At 37.5% G+C, this 21175-nt stretch overlaps 1 protein-coding gene across 4 annotated transcripts in view; it reads right to left on the bottom strand.

Annotated features, from left to right (window-relative positions):
- Window positions 1–1619: 1619 nt before the first annotated feature.
- Window positions 1620–21175, bottom strand: part of LOC142339203 (uncharacterized) — a 47805-nt gene continuing 28249 nt past the window's right edge. Inside the window, exons 2-12 of one of the 4 annotated variants that reach the window (XM_075389034.1) lie at window positions 20162–20324; window positions 19336–19525; window positions 15886–16131; window positions 13564–13801; window positions 12304–12417; window positions 11850–12108; window positions 10306–10434; window positions 7868–8027; window positions 5348–5624; window positions 2127–2744; window positions 1620–1728 (exon numbers count right to left, since the gene is read on the bottom strand). In XM_075389034.1, coding sequence (XP_075245149.1) covers window positions 2129–2744; window positions 5348–5624; window positions 7868–8027; window positions 10306–10434; window positions 11850–12108; window positions 12304–12417; window positions 13564–13801; window positions 15886–16131; window positions 19336–19525; window positions 20162–20324 — 2392 coding nt within the window. In that variant the 3' untranslated portion in view covers window positions 1620–1728; window positions 2127–2128. Of the gene's footprint in view, window positions 1729–2126; window positions 2745–5347; window positions 5625–7867; window positions 8028–10305; window positions 10435–11849; window positions 12109–12303; window positions 12418–13563; window positions 13802–15885; window positions 16132–19335; window positions 19526–20161; window positions 20325–21175 lie in introns of those variants that run through there. The other 3 variants (XM_075389031.1, XM_075389033.1, XM_075389035.1) reach the window with 3 other exon arrangements.

Below are 21175 nucleotides of genomic sequence, written 5' to 3'. Positions count from 1 at the left end.
AGCTTTTGCAACAAGTCAGAAGCAGAATGAGTGAATACAGCAGTCCAAATGCAAGTGAAAATTTATCTATCGGAAATCGAAATTTTTTTAAACGCCATTTTCGCTCAATTTTTTTTAAAATTCAGAAATGACAAAGTTCCAGAGCCACCCAGTTTTTTTCGTGTGAAAATTACTACTTTGGTGTGACGAAAATCAATATTTTGATTCGACTTCAAATGACATCAGAAAAACGCCAAGTTTGCCAACAGATTTTAAAAATTATCATCCTATTAAATTGCAAAAAAGAAATGCCAATAACAGTTTTGCTCACCTGTTGTGTCTAGAGTTAATAAAACAATCATAGTTGTCATTAGGGATATTGTTGGCCCGGTTGATTTTTCCCAAGTTGATTTCCATTTAATGTCAACTAGAAATTTCCTTCTCAATTTAGGTTTACAATTGCAGAAATGATATAATTGAATCGCATATAACAAAAAAACCTACGGACCAAGTGAGCAAAAAACATGAAGAATGCAATAATAAAAGACCTGATGCAAGAAAATTCAGCTGAGCGTTCGAAAGAAACAAAAACATCGAGACAGAACTCAAGACGAAAACCGAGAGAAAAAAAATGGGGGGAAAATGACTTATTGAGCTGCATACCAACATTCAAGATGCAGAACCATCGTCAAAAAAGCATATGACATTACACAAATTAGAGATGCAACAAGAAAACGGCGAACTCCGCTGCCATAGAGATTCGAAAATCAGCAATTATAAAGCTATCACGATCAAATAAAAGATGAGGTAAAATCAAATTGTACTTGTTTTTGGAAAAGAAATCATTCAAAATTTTTGCCTCAAATTAATGAGCCATAATAAAGAAAAAAAAAGAATTGACCATTATCGGCTTTGAAGAAAAATTTCAAAGTTTACCACATATGAAAACATAAAGCCTTCAAAGTTAAAGTGCAAATAATTTTTCTACAGAAAGTTACAACAAGATTTAATGAAATTGTTTGAAAACAAAAGGCGGCTTGCTTCTTTAACAGCTGTCTGGAACCACCAAGAACATGAGATAGTGTCACGTTATTGTATTGAAGAATTGATGCGACCTAATAATTCTGAGACAAGTAGACAGAACAACAATGAACCAAAAACTCCGGCCAAAACATGAAGTTGTACCCTTTTCATTTTAACAAACAAATAGTAGAAAGTCATAAGTCAATTAACATGGAACCAAAGCCAAAAAAGAGACTGAATATTTTTCAATTAGAAAGTAGATGATACCTTGCAGTAATGAGACTCCGTTACAAAATGACTTCAATAGGGGCGCAAAAATGGAAAAAACTCAATAAATTTAAATCTATTACTATTAAGAGAACACAACTAATGATTTATTTATATGAAATCATCAGAAATGTTCAACTATGTGTTCCACAAAATTTTTTCACGAAACGGAAGAAATGGACAAATTATTAAAAATCCACCGAACAATTACAAAAGCCTAAACATCAGTAACTCCTCGAAAAAGAAAAAAAATTCGAAAAATTGCATCATAAAATCTTCGTCCTCTCATGTCTTATATGATACCACTCATGTCTATATACGTGAAACTAACATTTGGATTCGTAAAAAAACCCGTCTAACTAATATTTAATTTAAAACATAATAATCACACACCAGCGTTTTAAAAGTTTTGAGTTTGCATGCGAGATGTTATCTACATCCTCTCTATACATCATTTCCCTGAAACGAAATATATATTTTTGATAATAGAACCAAAAATGTGGGCTTTGGATTAAAGTTATAATTTTTACCAAGATTCTGATTAACTAAAGAACATTTTTTAATCAATTTTGTTCACAAACATTATCTGGATCATTTCTCATATTTTCCTCCTAAAATCCTTTACAATTGGTCGTATTTGATATTCATCCGCGCGAATTGAGAATGTGATTAACGAACTACTAAAGTAAAAGCAAAGATTTACTCATTTTTTACGACAAAGTTGACAGGAAATAGGTTTAACGAGAGTTCAAGAAAGTCAAAAAGACCTTCACTCTTTACATAACTTGATGGCTAGGAAAACAGTGGCTTGTCGCATACTTAGCTCTAACTGTCAATAGAAAAATTAGTGAACGAACTGCTACAGTACTCTGTTTTTGTAGAAGCAATCCCAAATTTTCTGATGGAGAGAAATCGACCAGTTGATAGCCATATCTGCTTTACAACACGGCAAAAACACACAAATCATCTCGTATAGATTCATTTCTTGCGCATCACGTGAAAAAGATGAAGATTTCACATCAACAGCTGAAGTTTTCATGTCATTCGTGGAAAAAGTTGCAGTTTGTCTTCGATCTTCGGTTGGACAGAAACCAACGCTTAATGATTGTTTGCGTCTGTTAACAAGACCCGCTTTTGGTAAATTTGATTTTCCGGAACCCAGAAAGTATTGATAAGTGAACAAACATTGATCATCGCGCCATATAATTTCCTCGGTTTCAAATTTTTCCCAATTTATCAAATTGATAAATTTCAGAATTTTCTTTAACTTTGACATGAAAAGAGCTTTCGATTCTTTCTTTCCTTTGAAAGTTGGCTTCAAAACGAAGTTTGACTTTTTGCTGATGTGAAGAAAATAAACAAGTGATGGGTATTTCAATAGTTGTTTTGACAGCCATGGTTTTGTGTGCAACTCTGTTCGTTTGTAAACCATTTCCGGGCATAGGGCAAACACTCCCACAAACTCATCTCTAAAACTGGAAAACTAACCAAAATGATAACAGCAACAAATTTTGTTTTCTAAGGAACCTGGAACTGTTTCCCCTTTAACTACCAAGGCCAAGGTTTTGCTAAAAAAAACGTGAGCAATGCGAAGGGAAAAATACACTTCCAACAAACAAATCTTCAGTGTTTTTCTCACCGATGAATACGTTGAATTTAGTGATAAATATTTGTATGAATTGAAAAATATAAAATTAAAAAGTTTAATCAATCGCTTTTTTTCATTCAATTGAACGCAATTTTCGCAAACATTCAACTCTTTCATTGAAAAGTTTTCCTTTGTTCAGCAACTTTTCTCCCGCAATTTCAGCAATTTTTTAACACCTCTGACCCGTGTACCTAAATACCTCAATCATCATCACCGCCCTTACCACCACCACCACAACCACCACCGCCTCCACCACCACCATCACCATATCTGCTCTTCAACACGGTAAAAACACACAAATCATTTCGTATAGATTCATTTCTTGCGCATCACGTGAAAAGATGAAGATTTCTTATCAACAGTTGAAGCTTTCATGTCATTCGAGGATACGTACAATCACCAGTACAACCACCAACAACACCACCACCGCCGCCACTTCCGTCACCACCACCACCAACTCCACCCCAACAACCACCACCACCAACACCACCACCACAGCCACCACTACCACCACCACCGCCACAACCACCACCACAACCACAGCCGCCACCACCGCCACCAACGCCACCACCACAACCACAACCACCAACAACACCACCGCCGCCGCCACCAACACAACAACAGCCACCACCGCCACCACAAACACCACCACAACAACCGTTACCACCACCACAGACACCACCACCACCTTCGCCGCTACCACCAAAGCCAACACCACCACAACCACCACCACCACCACCACCACCACAACCACCACCACCACCGCCGCCACCACCACCACTACCACAACCACAACCACCAACAACACCACCGCCGCCGCTGCCACCACCACCACAACCACCACCACCACCACCACCACAACCACCACAACCGCCGCCGCCACCACCACCACCACCACCACCACCACAACCACAACCACCAACAACACCACCACCACCGCTGCCATCACCACAACAACAGCCACCACCACCACGGCCACCACAAACACCACCACCAACACTACAACAAACACCACCACAACAACCGTCGCCACCACCACAAACACCACCACCTTCGCCGCTACCACCAAAGCCACCACCACCACAACCACCACCACCACCACCACCACCACAACCACAACCACCAACAACACCACCACCACCGCTGCCATCACCACAACAACAGCCACCACAACCACGGCCACCACAAACACCACCACCAACACTACAACAAACACCACCAAAACAACCGTCACCACCACCACAAACACCACCACCTTCGCCGCTACCACCAAAACCACCACCACCACAACCACCACCACCACAACAACCACAACAACAACCACCAACAACACCACCGCCGCCGCTGCCACCACCACAACAACAGCCACCACCACCACCGCCACCACAAACACCACCACCAACACTACAACAGTCCCCACCACAAAACCGCCACGACCACCAAAGCATCCACCACCACAACCGACATCACCACAACCACCACCACTATCACCTCCGCCACCACCATCACCACTGCCACCACCACCACCACCAAATCCACCACCATCACCAAAACGACAACCACCACCGCCACCACCACCAAGACAGTCACATCTATCACCGCCACGACTACCAACCCCACAGCGACCATCATCACCAAAACCACCTCCACCACCATCACTACCACCACCATCACAACGACAACAATAACAACCACCGCCTTGCCACCGCCTTGCCACCACCACCACCTCCACCATTACCACAACCAACGCCGTCGCCACCACCCCGCCACCACCATCACCACTATCAACGCAACCACCGCCAGCACCAATACTACCATGGCCACCACCGCTACCATGGTCACCACCGCTACCATGGCCACCACCGCTACCAAAATCTGGAGAAAAGTTTAGAAAAAAACTTGCATTATTTGGTATTCCGGTGTAAATTGCAGGAAATTGTCTGTTTTTAGATTTCCGTTTCTTTCATAGCTCTTCTCATAGTCAAAATTATGATATCGATCTATATGAAGGGGCTTCAAGCATGCTCCTTGGAGAATTTCGGGTAGTGAAAATTTATTGAATTTTCTTTCTTGCTCGTTAGAAAAATTTGAGCTTACTGTTTAACAACAATTTTAAAATCTAATTAAGAGATTGATTGGGATTCGGATCCTTAATTCGCGTTCTGAGAATTTCTTTATACTGATACAATTCAATTACATAAGATCCTCTTCTTAAGTTTTGCTTCATTTTCAACCAAACATACCGAGGATTTTTTACGTTTGAAAACCAAACATACCAACGATACTGAAGTAAAAAACAAAGTAAGGTCTTTCGTCGCTTTGCAGTAAATCAAAGTGATGTATCTTACCGACGATTTCCTACGCTTAAATTCGACATTTCCTGGAGTAGAGAGGAAACAGTTCCATGAATCTTTGGTATTGCAACTTTACCTCAATTTCTGAATCTGCCTGGTTAGGGAGTCGAAATGCTTCGTTAATCGGGCAGTTTTTAAAGAGCTTCTTCCCAAGAACGGACCCAAAAATAACCGTCCGTAAAAATGTTTCATAGCATTGAGAACGTCGAACAGTTTTGTGTGTTTGGTGTCATTTGAGAGGGCATCATTACTGACGAGGTTATTGAAGTGAGTTGCGACAGAGAGGACAAAGTGATGAGTGTTTTCATCTTCGTCCAGTTCCGAAAGAACAGCTTGAAAGGCGGAAGATAAGTCTGAAAAAAAAAGAAAATATAGAGATCGCTGCAAGCGTCTACCGAAATAAACCCACTTTCAATGTCGCTGCGACTTACAGATCAATTAAAAAAAGATTAAGTAGGATTAAATGCAGACCATTTTCCGATGCATTAAGATACAAAAGTGCAAAGCAGTTATAAAAGTTATTGAATTTTCATAGAAAAAATGGAACCGGTAGTTGCTTGCAAAGATTGGAAAAGAAGCAGGTTGCTAAAAAAATTGTTGCAGCTAGAAAAAATTGTACATCAAGTGCCTACAAAGGAGTTCAGATTTGACTTTTACCTCGAAAAATTGAGACAATTCAGTTTCTCTTGTTTACATTTCCCGACAATTTTCTTGTTCAAGAGTAATAACTCAGTTTTAGTTCGGGATCTGGATTTTTTGGAAAGATCACATAAGGTGTAACAAAAATTGACGGGACAGCACCAAAACAGTACCTTTAATTAATACGCCTAGCTGTGTGGGAATTAAATGAATAATTTTAACGAAAGCAGCGAACTCCGCTGTCAAAATTCATAATCCTGATGATAACTGATGCAACCTATTTTTTTACCTTAATTATTTCACTAAGTCCAACGCCAGTGAAAAACTATATAGGGAACCTCATCGTTTTTATTTGAAGCAGAATTGTAAAAGCCTTCTCAACTCCCCAACATTAGATACACCTCTACGTCTCTCTAGGATATGCCATAGTTTAAAATAGTGACATATTTCTTGATGATCCCAATCTCCGCGGTTTCTGCAAAAATATAATCCATTCGCTGACAATACATGCCCAAAAATTGAGAAATAACCCTTAAATATTAATAATCGAATGCTTAAAAAATTGTCCCATCTCAATGGGATACAAAGTTTCTTTTTTTACTTATGCTTAAAGCCAAGCTAAAAAATGTTATTAATTATATGAGTCGCAAGGGTGAATGCCATGATAAAAACCAGGCGGTGAATGCATGAACCATACATAAACCACGCGGTGAATGCGTGATAAAAACTTTTATCGCCTGGTAGCGGTGATATTCCATGATTTCACCGCTTATTTTAGCGGTGAATTTACATAAATTCAGCGCTCTGAAAAAATGTCCAAATTATGTGAGCTAAGCGATGTGATTACATAATTTCACCGCTTAAGTTATTGGTGAACACAAATAAATTCACCGCTTTGGAAAAAGTTTTACATTTGTGTGAGATCAGCAGGGAATGCGGTGAAATCAAAGGGAAGTAAGGGAGGAACTGTTAGATTTAACCCCCCCCCCTCCCTTTCCTAAAATTACCACTCTATCTTACATCTTTTTGACACTTTTTCTAAGCGGTGAATTTATGTATTTTGACCACTTGAGTAAGCGGTGAACTTACAAAAAAATCACCACATTTCACCGCTAAAATATGTAATTCTACCGCTAAAAATCGGAAATTTACAAAAATTCACCAAGCATGTTTTGCAGAAAGTAGAGTGAATTTATATTCAAAACAAAAATACTAGAATTAGTGAGAGATTGCGCAGTGGAGGAAGAAGTGCATGACAAGCAGGAGTTGAGAAGTTCGAAACCTTATCTACAAAATTTACGGTGAAAAAAACAACCTTTCACCTTTTTATCTTACATATTTTTCCGATTTTCCCTCGAACTGGGTTACGGAACTCAGAGTTATTTGTAAGCAGTATATTCTTTTCAGAAATGATATAAAAGTGGTGCCCGGGTCGAGGTGTCACCACCATACAACGCAAAGTTATGTAAGATAAGCGGTGAATGCGGAAAATTTTGTAATACAAGCGGTGAATGCGGTCAAATTATATAAACCAGGCGGTGAATGCGGTGAAAAAACTCTATCACCTGCTAGCGGTGAAATTACAAAAATTCATCACATTTCACCGCTATAGTATGTAATTTCATTGCTTAATTTAGTGGTAAAATTACATATTTTAGCGGTGAATGGTGGTGATTTTTTGTAAGTTCACCGCTTGCGTTAAATTACATAATTTCACCGCATTTCACCGCAAAATTATGTACAAAATTTGGGGTGAAAAAAAAACAAACGTTCGCCGCTTATCTTACCTATTTTTCCGAATTTTCCTCGACCCGGTTGCTGCCAAAAAAGGGTCTTTCTAAAAATTGTTTCCATTGCAGAACCAATTTTACTCGTTTTTGCGCTGAAACATTGGACCCTCGATTCCTGCCTGAAAAACACATGAAATTAAAACTTGAATACAAGATACCGTATATACCTGATGATCGTTGTGTGTGGAGGTCAGCATCCTGTGACACCGAGAATTGCTTTAAACTGGCAATGAACTCCTGTAGCATTGCAATCACAACTCCGGTTCGAAATGCCATTTGACGATTGAACTTGTCGTAAACTGGGCACCCAAACACAAGCACTACATCCTGCCAAAGTCAAAGATCTGTTCTTTCTCCCAGTTTTTCTTCTGCCCCCCTCCAATTACGAATTATGTGTGGTCATATCTCACGTTATTGTGAAAGAAAAACGTGAGTCTGAAGGCGTGAAAGTTATATAATGATTATGCCGGATGGGAGACAGCCTGCGTGCGTGAATGTGTGTTCGCGTGTATTTTAAAAATCTTAGTATTAAGCATATATGATTTTTTTTCTTTTCACACCGACCGACAATATTTTGTAATCAATAGAATGGAATCAGCTTTGCTATTTTGGAATTTTATTTTTCTTCAAAATTACAAGAATGCTTTTTTAATTATGTTCATGCCATTATAAAATAAATAGCGCAGCTAATTGCATAAAAGGAAACGGATGCCTTTAATTTTTTTTAAGTTTTCTAATTCCCATTCATTTGTCAACAAATCACTACCTTTCTGCTTTTGATTTTTGATTGTTAATATCATTTGGGTGCTAAAATTATAATTCGAAAATTTTAGACAATTGATAGGGCTATTCTGTCTCCAAATAAAAACCATATAGATTTGTTGAGAGCTGATTGTCCTATTTTACGAATGTGTCTGTTTTTAAGATCTGTTCAAGTTGTCAATAGAGATTGTGCATCTAAAACCATCAAACTTGTACTGAGTGGAATATAAATAAACAAACCCGAATAATTACTCCCTGATTTGTACGTTAAAGATTCCTTGTATCTAATTTAATGATCTTATTGAAGTCGTTTTTGAAAGGAAAGAAAGTATCTAGCAAAATTTTCATGGGCATCTAGAAATCTAATATTTCTGATAATTGGCTATTTTTTAAACTATAATTACTACTTACAAACATTAAGATAAATTTTAGAAACCACTGTTTCTAGAGATGTATCATCACTATTTGCTTTGACATAAAATCATTTGTTTTTATGATCATCAAACCATAAAATAATCATTTCTTTATATAATCACGAAACCCTATAATCCACCCTTATACACAACAGGAAAATTATGTATTTTCTAAACTATAGATTATTAACAAGGCAGCAATTTAGCATGAACCATTTCGACAACAGAAATCAAATTCATTAAAAAGTTTAGGAAAACCTGTGATATCTCAACAAAAGACGTACCAAACGTAAAAATTTCAGCGAATCTGATTGGTTGAGAACTATAAAACACTGTAATTTATGCGTTCAATTCAACAGAAATAGGCCGGAAATAGACGCGAGGCACGGCCAGACGTCGTGAAATGTATTATATAGAATAAGACTAGGTGTCTTATTCTATATAATATAATTCACGACATCTGGCCGTGCCTTTCCCGCCCTGGCCATGCCTCAGCGGTCTGTCACACTGGACATTTTTTCTCTTTCAGCTTGAAGCGATTTCTGAGCAAATTGACATTAACACTCATATCTTATTTCAAAATCATTTTCACAATAGAGTTTTCTTCGAACCTGTTTGGTTAAGAAGTTTAAAATTTTTAACTGACCTACACTGATTTACACTGACATACACTCCTATATTTGAGATACGCACGCTACCATGTTTGTCCATACCTTCCCGTGGGACTTGATATGATTCTATCACTTCAACACGAGATCATTATACACATATAATTTTGATTTACCTTTCGGCTTACCTTGATTCTCAAGACCGTTGATTTAATGGTTCACAACCTATACCTACAGTAAACTTGAAAACTTCTTGGGTGCATTATCGAGCATTAAGCCAAACAGATAACAGCATTTTCATTTTCCGACTCCGATTCTTTTATTTTGATACGTCTGGCATTTCCACTAGTGCTTGGAGAATCAAACTAGGAGTTCAACTGCCCCTAAGTTGAACACAGCGTCCTTTTAAGTGCAGTTTATTGTGACAATTAAGAAAACAATAACCAACATTAGGGACTGACCTTTTCTTTTAATTTGCAAAAAAAATTGCACTCAATAGCGAGGGGAAGTTCTGCATGTTATTTTTAACGCTAACGAACGACTATATAAAAATATACAAAAGCAAACACTCCTCTTGTAAGACTCATACAAGACCACGCGTATCTTGTGAAATGGGAGTGAACCCTAATTGCCCCACAGGGCACAATTTGACTATGCAGCAATGGGAAGTAATAAAATCTAATCCAATGGGAAGAAATAAAATCCAATTTTTCCAGATCTTTCAGTTTTTTCTTGTTCTTCCAGTAAACCAATTTTAATTTGAATGTTGGAAGGTTATTATAGATTCTTAAATAAATGAATAATTTACCGTGAATTTGTTACCTTATCTACGAATGGTTTTATGAACAAGACGTGGCAGTGCACAAGGCCGACTGATGCTCTTCCGAATGGGTCGACAAAGCTCACAGGTAGACACATTCGGAACATGTGATTGCGGGCATCAGAGAACTCCTGAACAAAAATTGACCTGATGTTGATGCATTACTATGTGCTAAATTTCAAAAATCGTCACCATTAGCCATTGTCACGAAACACTTAGTGAGAAAGATTTTTAAAAGAATTTTAGTAAGACAAGTGCATCTTGTCTTACTAAAATCGGTTCGGTACCAAAGTTGTTGTTGTTTTGGCAAGATTTTGTTTCAGATTTAGTTGAGTTACACAAAAGGAAACCAAGACAGATCTAAAGTACTCGGGAGAAAAAAAGAAAGAATCTTCAACAGAAAGACAAAGGTTTAAAACTGTCAAAAGACTGCTCGCTGAAAAAAGAGTAACAAAATACTTCAGGGTAAGATCAGATCTGAAAAAAGAAACAAAGACGAGCATCACAACCAATGAACATCGGGTGAAACGCTCTCAAATGACTGGCGAGGATTTGGCTTCAAGAGCATAGCCTTATTTACTAGGCGAGGGAGTACCACCAAAAAGTGTGCTTGTGTGTGTGTGTGTGTGTGTGTGTGTGTGTGTGTGTGTGTGTGTGTGTGTTTGTGTTTGTGTACGTGTGCGTGTTTGTGTGTGTATGTTTGTGTTCGCCTGTGTGTGCGTGTGTGTATGTTTGTGTGTATGTATGTGTGTATTTGTGGGTATGTGTAAGGGTGTATGTGTGTGTGTGTGTAGGTGTGTGTGTATATATGTGTGTGTGCGTATGTCTGTGTGTATGTATGTGTGCGTGTGTGTATGTGTGCGTGCGCTTGTGTGCGTGTGCGTGTGTGTATGTGTGTGTTTGTGTGTCTCGCGACAAGGTTACTCGTAAACCAAATTTCTCTAGCTGAGAAAAAAAAAATTGTGACTAAAGGGCAGTTGAATTTCAACGTAAAAAATAATTAATGAGTTTTATGACAAAGTAAAAGTTTATCACAAGAGTTGAACATTACTAGAATAGAGTCAGCATTGAGGATCGCGTGTGAGAGTTCTAGTTCAATTTCAAGCTAATAATTAGGTAATTTTTGACAAGCAATGGCGTTACATACCGGGAGGATGAGGTAGAATTATGAACTGTCATCCAGATTAATAATGATGTGAGTTTACGCTCCAGAAAAGATGTTAACCATAACCAAAATTGTGCTTACGTGCGGAATTGTGCGCATTGTAAAAAAAAGACTAGTTGGACAAAAATGTCGAGATAAATGAATTTTATTGTTGATTTTTCATGCATATTTTTTGATCTTGTGATAATGGGTCGTGTTATTGAAATATACGTATCAAACTAGCGCCTTTCTGTGCGAGTTAGACCCCAAATTGTTGGGCTTATAACTCGAATTAGGGCAACAAAAATGTGCTCTAGACAGAGTATAAAACGTCTTGGAGGGTGTTTGACTAAATTTTGAGTCATTATTCTACCAACTCGCCCGGTATGCACTTAATGGTACCTGGAATACGGCAAACAGACTGCGCCTGTTTTCACCCGACATCAGTTTAGTCTGGGTGAAAGTAGTTGTTCTGTCCACGGGCTCAGTGTTAGTGTCCAACTCAAAGTTCACATCTGCCATAGAAGAGGTGTCACTGGTTCCAGTTATGAAGTTGACAACTGAGTTTGCGTGGGAGTGTTCACTTCGACTGCTGGAAGAGGGGTTGCGGACTCTGGCTTGAAAGTTATAATCTCCGGGTCTGTTCAATTTTTGCTGACTACTGTACAAAAAATATCAAAATGAAGCTTTAGAGCATTTATGAACCAAGTATTATTTTGATATTAAAAGCTTAAACTTTGTCATGCACGCAGAAAAACAAAACTTATAGTATCACGAACTGCCTTCCTCACCCGGCAGAATAAAATATAATTTATGTAAAACATATAGTTGTCTGGGCTTGTCATTGTCTGCTAACCTCGCCTTGTAACAGAGAGGGTTTTTTGCGGGTTGTTCACTACTGTATCCACTTGTTGATGAGAGGGTTGGTCTGCTGGTAGCCATTGTCGGACGGACCGAAAAGGGTATTTCACTAAAATTACACAAGTTCCGTTTGAAAATTGGCTGAAATTTAGAACCATTTTAGAAGTTTGAGAGAGAACTGTCTAATGCGAATTGACAGAGCTTGACAATGAAATCTAGTTGATCAAAAGTTGCTAGATAGATAAAGCCTTCAGTAACAAAAAGGAACGAGATTGTTACTGAAGTCTGTTGATTTTCTAGTCTGTTGATTTTATGCTAGATTCCATTTTGGCGAGCGTAAGAGCAGTTGGTTCAATGTTTAAATTACTAGGCTTGCAAGTTTTAGAAGCTGGAGCGAATCCAATATCTGTTCATTTTCTCATTGGCTCCGTTTTCTAAAGCTACATAACTCATTTCAAATCCCCTATAGTGAAAGCTCAATGGATTTGGGAAGTAAAGAGAGGTAAGTTAAAGTTTTTGATGACAAAGTGAAAAAAAATCAGAAAGACACATGTTTAAAACTGTCAAGAGACTGATCGCTGAAAAAAACAGTAACAAAATACCTCAGGGTATGATCAGATCTGAAAAAAAAACAAAGACGAGAAGCACAACCAACAAACATCGGGTGAAGCGCTCGCAAACGACTGGCGAGGATTTTGCTTCATGAGCATAGCCTTATTTACTAGGCGAGGGAGTAGCACCAAAAGTGTGTTTGTGTGTGTGTGTGTGTGTGTGTGTGTGTGTGTGTGTGTGTGTGTGTGTGTGTGTGTGTGTGTGTGTGTGTGTGTGTGTGTGCGTGTATGTGTGGTGTGTGTTCGTGTGTTTGTGTGCGCTTGTTTGTCTGTCTGTGTTTGTGTCCGCGCTCGTGTATGTGTGTGTGTGTGTGTGTGTGTGTGTGTGTGTGTGTATGTGCTGGGTATGCTGTAATTTAGAGTCGAAACTGGTCGACTTCTTTCATGTCTCCTCGGGGTTTTGGTTAGTCGCATTCTTAGAAACTGTTGAGGCTCTTAGAAAATTGTTCAGTGACTTATGCTCTTGGTCATTACCATTTTATCCCGTTTTTCAAAAGAGAAACTCCAAAATGGTCAGACGAAACCCTCTATAAAAGGAAAAAGGCCTATATGATTAAAATAAGAATGCCCCAAACTTCGATTCCCAGCAACTAAAAAAAGTTTCGCATTCTAAACCCATGTTGCAGTTGTAATTTTCTACGTACCTATTGCCATTATCAAAGACAAAAGCCCCATCGCTAACCCTTCGACCACCTCCATTGTCACCGAACCCTCTCTCACTGGCTGACTCATCTTCGTGCTCGTTATCAGTGTCATAATGTGACTCTTTCTCATTGATTTCTGCCTGCACAATTCCTTCGGCTAATTTCACTGCCTTCATCATTTCGTCCAACGGATAAAGCATGTGTATCATCACTTCAAATAGTCGGAGCGTTGAACGATCTATTAAAGAACTACTATTTACCTTTTTTTTGTATCAAAATGTTTTAACACACATTCGCCACAATCAGCACATTTCTCACATAGCGTATTTAGCAAAATTTGACTGAGCTCTTTAAAAAGTAGCACAAAATGGTGAGAGATAATGTAATATAGTTAAACTCAAAAACGATTCATAAGTACGAATGTCTATCTAGGTCCGGGATACGCTCTTTTTCTAGGAGTTTGTATTTAGCGAATAGCAGCTGATTGCTGTCGATTTTAATTTTTATCGCGAATTTCTTAAACGTTTCTTCAATGGTCCCAGAAATTTTAACGTTTCGCGGCAACCAGTTTGCCACCAGATACCTTTGGAATTTTTCGAGGATTTAGAGGTTTATTTAAACTTGCAGACCCTGGCAAAGAATTACACAAGACTGCTACTACTAGAAAGTATTATCATCAAAGTTCTGAATCAGAATTGGTTTTAACTTGCAATCAGGCAAACCCATCATTGAAATAGACTTGGCGTTAGGTATGGGTATACACGGAAGAACTACGTAAACAGATTTTATTTTCAGGCCTTTCGTTTGGAGGCTGTTATCTGAAAAATACCTCAAGAAAAACCATAAGCATCTTGATAAGATCCAAGTAAAATCTGAGGAAAGAAAACTAATGAAAAAATAAACAAAAAAGAACAAACTTGAAAAACTTTTACATGTGGTCTTATGAAATTAGGCATCGTACCGAAATCTTGCCAGGGCACGCCAAGGTTTTAAAAAAATTGACACTAATTGACATTACGGTTTCAAAAAAATTATCTACGCCAAGTTTTTTTTACCAAACATTAAATTTGTTCTAAAAATTACATTCAGAGTTAAAGTGAGTTTGGTAGCAACACATCACGACTTTATTTTGTATCGTCGGACGAAAGCAACAATTGGGACAAATTTATCACCCTAGTTTAGACCTGCAATTTTCAAACGACCGTCCCCGATCGATTTAAGGCATAAAAAGACGGTCATCGATAGATTTTTGGCGTGAAAAGAATTTTTTCTGGACTTTGCGTGATGTGCTCGACTTTGGCCAGAACTAAAACAACCGTCATCGAATTGGCTAGACAATAAAACGTGTCGTAGAATTTGCCTGGACAATAAAATGGCTGGAATTTGACTGGACAATCAAACGTGTCCTGGCATTTGGTTGTACCATAAAACGTTTCCTGGAACAGTTAATATTTTAGGTGCAATTTAATTGCTAACTACTTCTTATAGCGTAATCAGCGTACATGCCTAATCAGCGTGCAATTTAGAAGAGCCAACAATCTACCAAAATCTGAATTGTTCTTTTACAGATGATAACTCATAAATTTCAAAGGGGAAAACTTGAATAACGCTACTTTTTCATCATGGCTAATTAAAAAAAGACCACTAGAATTAAACTACCTAGTTTAAATCAATCAGCTGTTGTGGAAATAGAGTCCAGCTGCTGCAACCGCTTTATCTTATAAATAGCAAAAATCCAGAAGTCATTTGGCAATTTTCTAGTGGTTTTTAAGTTGGATTGCTCTGTTGCAAGGCTGTTTAATCTTGTACCGGTGCTTCTGCGGTATGTACAGAAGCAGAAAACATTGAAAAATTCCGAATTTGATTTAAAAAAAGCGTTATATAAGTCTTTTGCTCTACCCATGAAAAGACCATGCCCGACCCCAGATAACTGTGAAAAGACCATGTTTGACCCAAATTGCCTATGAGAAGACCTTTACTGCAACCCCATGAAGACAATTTGGCTGAACTTATGAAAATAATTATCCTTGAAAAAATTTTTTTATAAAGTTTAGCCCTTCTTCAGCATTTTTCATATAAAATATTTTCTTTTTTTAAGGAAACTGGATTTTCAGAAAACGTGTAAGAATTGTGGTCCAGAAAAACGTGTCAGTGTAAGAAGAGACATGGCTAGACATGTCAAACCTCTATGGAAGAAAAAGGTCGGGAAATGGGCTGAACGTTTTAATTGGGTAAAGTATCAATTATGGAGGGTGATAATCAACCGGGCAAAAAGGAAAAGGATCCTACGTAGAAGTTGCATTCGGATAACAAAAATTTAACCTAAATGGTCCGTGGGAAGAAAGCTTCCGTTTCTGAAGACATTGGCCACTTTGTGATTTGTAAAGAGAAGCGAGAAGGAGGCAAAGCGGGACTCAATCGAGACTCGATGGCAGGCGGCTGAGAGAAACTCGTCCACTCTCGGCTTCTCGTTTGTTCCACCTGCGTGGTGAACGAAGTCTGTTGTGTTCAAAGCGAAACATTCGCTTGTTTCGTACAGATAACTCCACGAACAGAGCATCGCTGCAACTGAAAAAAGAAATAACTAAATGATTCCATGCCGCATAGATTAAAATAAATTAGCATACCCCTCTAAGAGAGAAAACTTCTCTGGTGTTCTTTAAAATAACCAAAGAATCGCAATAAGCTAAGCAGAGCATACCCCAAGTCTTCAACGAAACAAACATTTTCTTAATTTAAATTCTAGCTCTTTTATCTTTATTTTCTTAATTTAAATTCTAGCTCTTTTATCCTTATTATCTATGTAACTTATAAAATCTTACAAGATATATAGTTATTAATTTTGCCTTATCATTAAAGATATGACAAAAAAATTTTATATCGTAAGAACTGTTAAGATGTCCTACAAAATCTTAGTCAGGCGACATTTAATCTGACCACGGCTAATGATGTATATTCGGAATTTGACCTCTTTTGCAAGATATTGCGCCAAAAATATACAAATAAATGTGGATATAACTATTATAGTTTACGCAAACGCTATTATTTCTACTCTGTTTATAAAAAATCACTTCGAGGATTGCTTACTATTATAAGGATAACTTCGGGAGAAAAACCTTAATTTCCAATTTATTTAAGTCTTTTAATGGTGTCCCAAACAAGTATCCATTATAAAAAAATTACGCAAGATATTTTGAGTTTTTGTTTTAATTGTCTTGAAACAAACTTCTCTATCTTAGTGTTACAATGAATCGATTTGAAAAGAGCATTCAAAAGAAGTTTAGCATTGTGAACATCGTCAGTGCTTTATTGTCTATCAACATATAATTGAAATTGAAATCCGAAATTAAGTCCACGCAGAAATTTTTCAATAACTTTAACCTGCTTAATTGAAAAAAAAACAGGAGTGAATGACTAAGAAAAGAACAACCATTTATTTTTTGGATAAATTTTTTGCTTTTTTGTCACTCAAATCTCATTGTTTAATTTGTCTCACCTGTTGACTTTAAACAAATATTTATTTAATTTTTTGCTAATGATCTGATGATCCTTTTTTATGAGCAGCCTCAGATATCATCAACATGCATTATCGCGTTATTGATTCAATCAACCAAAATCGATTGTACAAAATTGCGTTCTTGTCGATATCCGAGGATGGATACTTATCAAAAATATTTCCAAATAGTTAATAATGACTTTCAAGTTGAAATTCAGGGTCAACTTTGGGTTTTTGGTCTGAACCAGGGTCTAAGTTCTGTTCGATCAAATTTACGGTCTGGTTTATCGTTTTTGGAACATTATCGGGTCTTCATTTTGTTCTATTTAGCCTATAGTCTATCGGTGCTTGTATTAGGTCTCACATGGGGTAGCTTAGTATGTTTCGTCTGGTCCATGGACGTATTTTCGTCTGTTTTAGGTCAGTGACCGCATTCTTGGTTAATATTGGATCAGTGTTTGTGAACCACCCCCATCAAAAGTATTTAAAATTTTTCCGTTTTGGGGAAGGGCAAAAGTAAGGGATCCCGAGGTTGATGTGCCAACGTTTGAAATTGTCATAAAATTGTAAGATTTTTGGCGGTGAAAGTGGTCAGAAATGGTCACCGCGAAAAAACCGCAAACATTTTTTGCAAAATGTGCGCTTTTTATAATCTGAAATATAATTTTCTACCCCTTAAGCCCTAAAAATAAATACATCACCGCTCAAGACTTGAAAATATTTCACTGCTTTTCAACGCAATAAAATGGAGGGAATCTGATTTAAAAACAAAAGCGTACCCAGAAGAATTCCGGAAACGACTCGAAGAGCCGAACAAAACAAGTTCGTCGTATAATTCGTACATACTAAAACCACTCATAAGAATTAATATAATATTTGAAGTCAACTCATGAAAAAAAACTATTGAAAACAACATAGACAAGAGATCCGGAGAAAATTTAACATATATTTTAATACTACAAGGACACACAAAGCCAATAGAAAAGATCAAAAGACAATCGTCAGGTCATTAAAGGTTGAGAATTGGCTGTCTAAAATTGTAAAATAAAAACTGTTAAAAAACTGAGAAAAATAGTTTGAAATTTCTCTATTTTTCTCAGATTTCTCAACTAAAAAGCTTTTGATTGCAACGAAAATTCAATTACACGGTATCTAATCACTCACTAAGTAGGAGGCTTCTTTTCAAATCCAAATTGATGCGGTAAGCAAAACATTAGGCGAAAAATTGCTAAAATTCGCATAAAAATCAGCAAAATAGATGAAAAGCATCCAAATTAGCAGAAAACTCATGAAAACAGTCAAAAACAATCGAACCTTTATCAAAATAAACCAAATTAACAAAAACATTTAATCAAACCTTTTAACCAAAAACAATTTGAAGAAAAAAGTTTTAAAAAACCGCATGTGAACAATAAAAATTGCTGAACAATAAAGAAGTTTTTTTCACGCCTCAATTTCTTGTTCTCGCCAAAACAGTGGCTTGAACAAATAGCCATTCTCTTTTCACTTCGCTCTTCAACATTGTTCGGCAGCCAAACCACGCCAAATATCACGTGTTTCATTTCCTGCTCCATAAATCACTCCAATAAAATTGATTTTAAGAAAAACGACTTCTAGAAAAAGCAATTTTTAAAGAAGTTTACTTAATATCACTTCCTTCAAAGTTCATTGAATATGTTCCTGATCAGACAATTTTGAGCGCAACTCAGTCTGATTAGAATTAGATTCGAGCGCTGGAGCGCACAAAAACTGACGAGTGCACTTCCAGCGCGCGGAAACTGACGAGATCGCTTGATTCTGGCAATAGGTGGATTCGAGAGCACTTCGATTTCATAAAAACTGTCGAGTGCGCTTGAGTCTGATCAGGGGCCTTTTCGGTCTGGGGCGGTCTGATCAGGGGCAGCTTTGGTCTGAGACGGTCTGAACCAGGACGATTTCGAGCGCACACCTCAACCTGGGCTCTGATACACCTTCGAGTCGTATTGATAATAAAGAACAATAATACATGAATGATGAAGCAGTGGAAGAAGATGCCAGTCCAATGCAGGAGGGCAGAGAAGACTAAGCTCTTCTTTTTTAAAGCTGTGAAATAAATTACCGCTACAAACTGAAAAGTGACAAAGATTTACCGCTTCCTCTGCAATCATCGGTAAAAGATATAGACGTTGTGCGGTGAAACATGTTTGTTTTCACTCATTCTTAGCAAATCTTACATTATTTCTCTGTAAAACGTCAGCCCGGGTCGTTATGTTTTTCCATGAAAAACTTTCACTTACTCAGATTCCAAGCTGCGTCTCGGTACAAGTAACCACTTTGTTTACTGTATCCTGGACAAAGTAAACAACTGATACGTTCTGAGCCCACATCAGGCAACTCGTATGAGCCGTATTTGAGCGTCGGCCCCATGAACAGAGAGAGCATGTCTTTTAGTGCGCACAATTTGTCAACAAGCATGTGTACATTGCTCTTTGTGTTTCATTAAGCCGAATGGTTGATTATTCGATCAGATCTAATAGTTTGAAACAGAAAGAACAGCAATTGTTTTTCGAATAAAACACTGGTTGATTTTTCTGAGTTTATTACTCTTAAAATGATAAAGACAAAAAAGAATTGGTTAAAAAATAGCCTAAAAGCGTTATAATTCCTGCGTTTCTCCGCTTGTTCGAACAGATCTTTAATGGCAGTGTTTCAAAACTTGACTTGACTAGGATTTGACAAGGATTTGACTTCTTAAAGTCATAAAACCTTGCAAAACGAAAATAAAGACTAGGAAGATAAAATTTTTTCCAGTTACTAAAAAGACAAAAGAACAAATAAAATAGCAAGAGAACAGTTTTTCAGGGTGTCTCTCCTAAAAAGAGCCGTTTGGCTTGCAATTCCTGCATTTTCAAATATGAAAAAGCCTTTATGTTCAAGTTAACCTGTCACAACTTAGCTTAAAACAAAGCAGAAAAAGCTTGAAATATTGAAGTTCAAATTTTTCAGATCTTTTCACGCTGTGCATACCTTTTGGTTACATTAGAGATATTATGAAATCCACCTTCTTAAAAATGATACCAACGCCCTTTGTTCGGCTTAATGACACTATAATGAATAGGGGACCTCTGTGTCGATTAGGAGAATGACAACGTCGTCGATGGCCTGACAGACAACATTGATCTGTCTGTTCTGGAATATTATTGGCTCCTGTGTGAACAACTCGAAACTGTGCGTGTGATTGGCCAATCTACAGCATTTGTCTATTATGTGTCGAATTTTTACGTCACTAAAATAAAAAAAGGCTCGTTATCTCATGAGTCAATGCTAATGAACCGTTACACACACATGCAAACACATACACACACATACATACAAACACAAACACACACACACACACACACACACACACACACACACACACACACATGCGTTGGGTGCATAACGTACGTTAGTGCAACTATGGAAGAGATAATAAAAGTACTTCTAATTTTGAGCAAAAACCTGTTTATCGATGGTCTTAGAGAAAACGTACTAAGCAGAAAAAGATTATGACTGTCAATAATAAGTTAGTTTCGTTTTATAAACAATTTTTACGACTTAGAAAACTGCTGAGCTCATAACCTGTTAGAAGTCTAAGCAGGCGCAACAAGTGTGAAAATGAACCAGTACCGTATTCAAACCAGCCTCTCTTACTTGCAAGCCTAGTGTGCACCACATTTACACCAACTGGCCTTAAGATCTCGAAATTGCGCATCTCTTATAACCATTTCTCACGTTCTTTCGTGTTCCTCAAGTCTTTATTTCTCTAGCCAAGTATACGTTAGACAAGCAAAGCTTCTGGTTGAGCTAAGTCAGGCTTCACTTATGCACAACTTACAATAGATTGTTGTCTCCGAACCTTCTAACACTCCCTCTTAAATTGCTCATAGTCTTTTTCACAGTTTATAACTATCCTGCCTCTCTTTTGCAGTTAAACGCAGATACTAGGGTCTGGGCACATAACCTGTTGGGTCCAAAACTTTCGCCAGCGGAATAAAAGCGTTTTGAACAAAGTAAACTATAATTATTTTCTAAAAATTGACAGAACAAAAAAATGGTATTTCACTGTGAAAGGTAAAGATTTACAATTGGGATCCC

The sequence above is a fragment of the Convolutriloba macropyga genome, chromosome 5 (genome assembly GCF_964194025.1).
Source record: "Convolutriloba macropyga chromosome 5, txConMacr16.3, whole genome shotgun sequence".
Classification (NCBI taxonomy): Eukaryota; Metazoa; Xenacoelomorpha; order Acoela; family Convolutidae; genus Convolutriloba; species Convolutriloba macropyga.
Note: the sequence above shows the minus strand (reverse complement) of the source record. Positions and strands in the feature narration are given on the sequence as shown.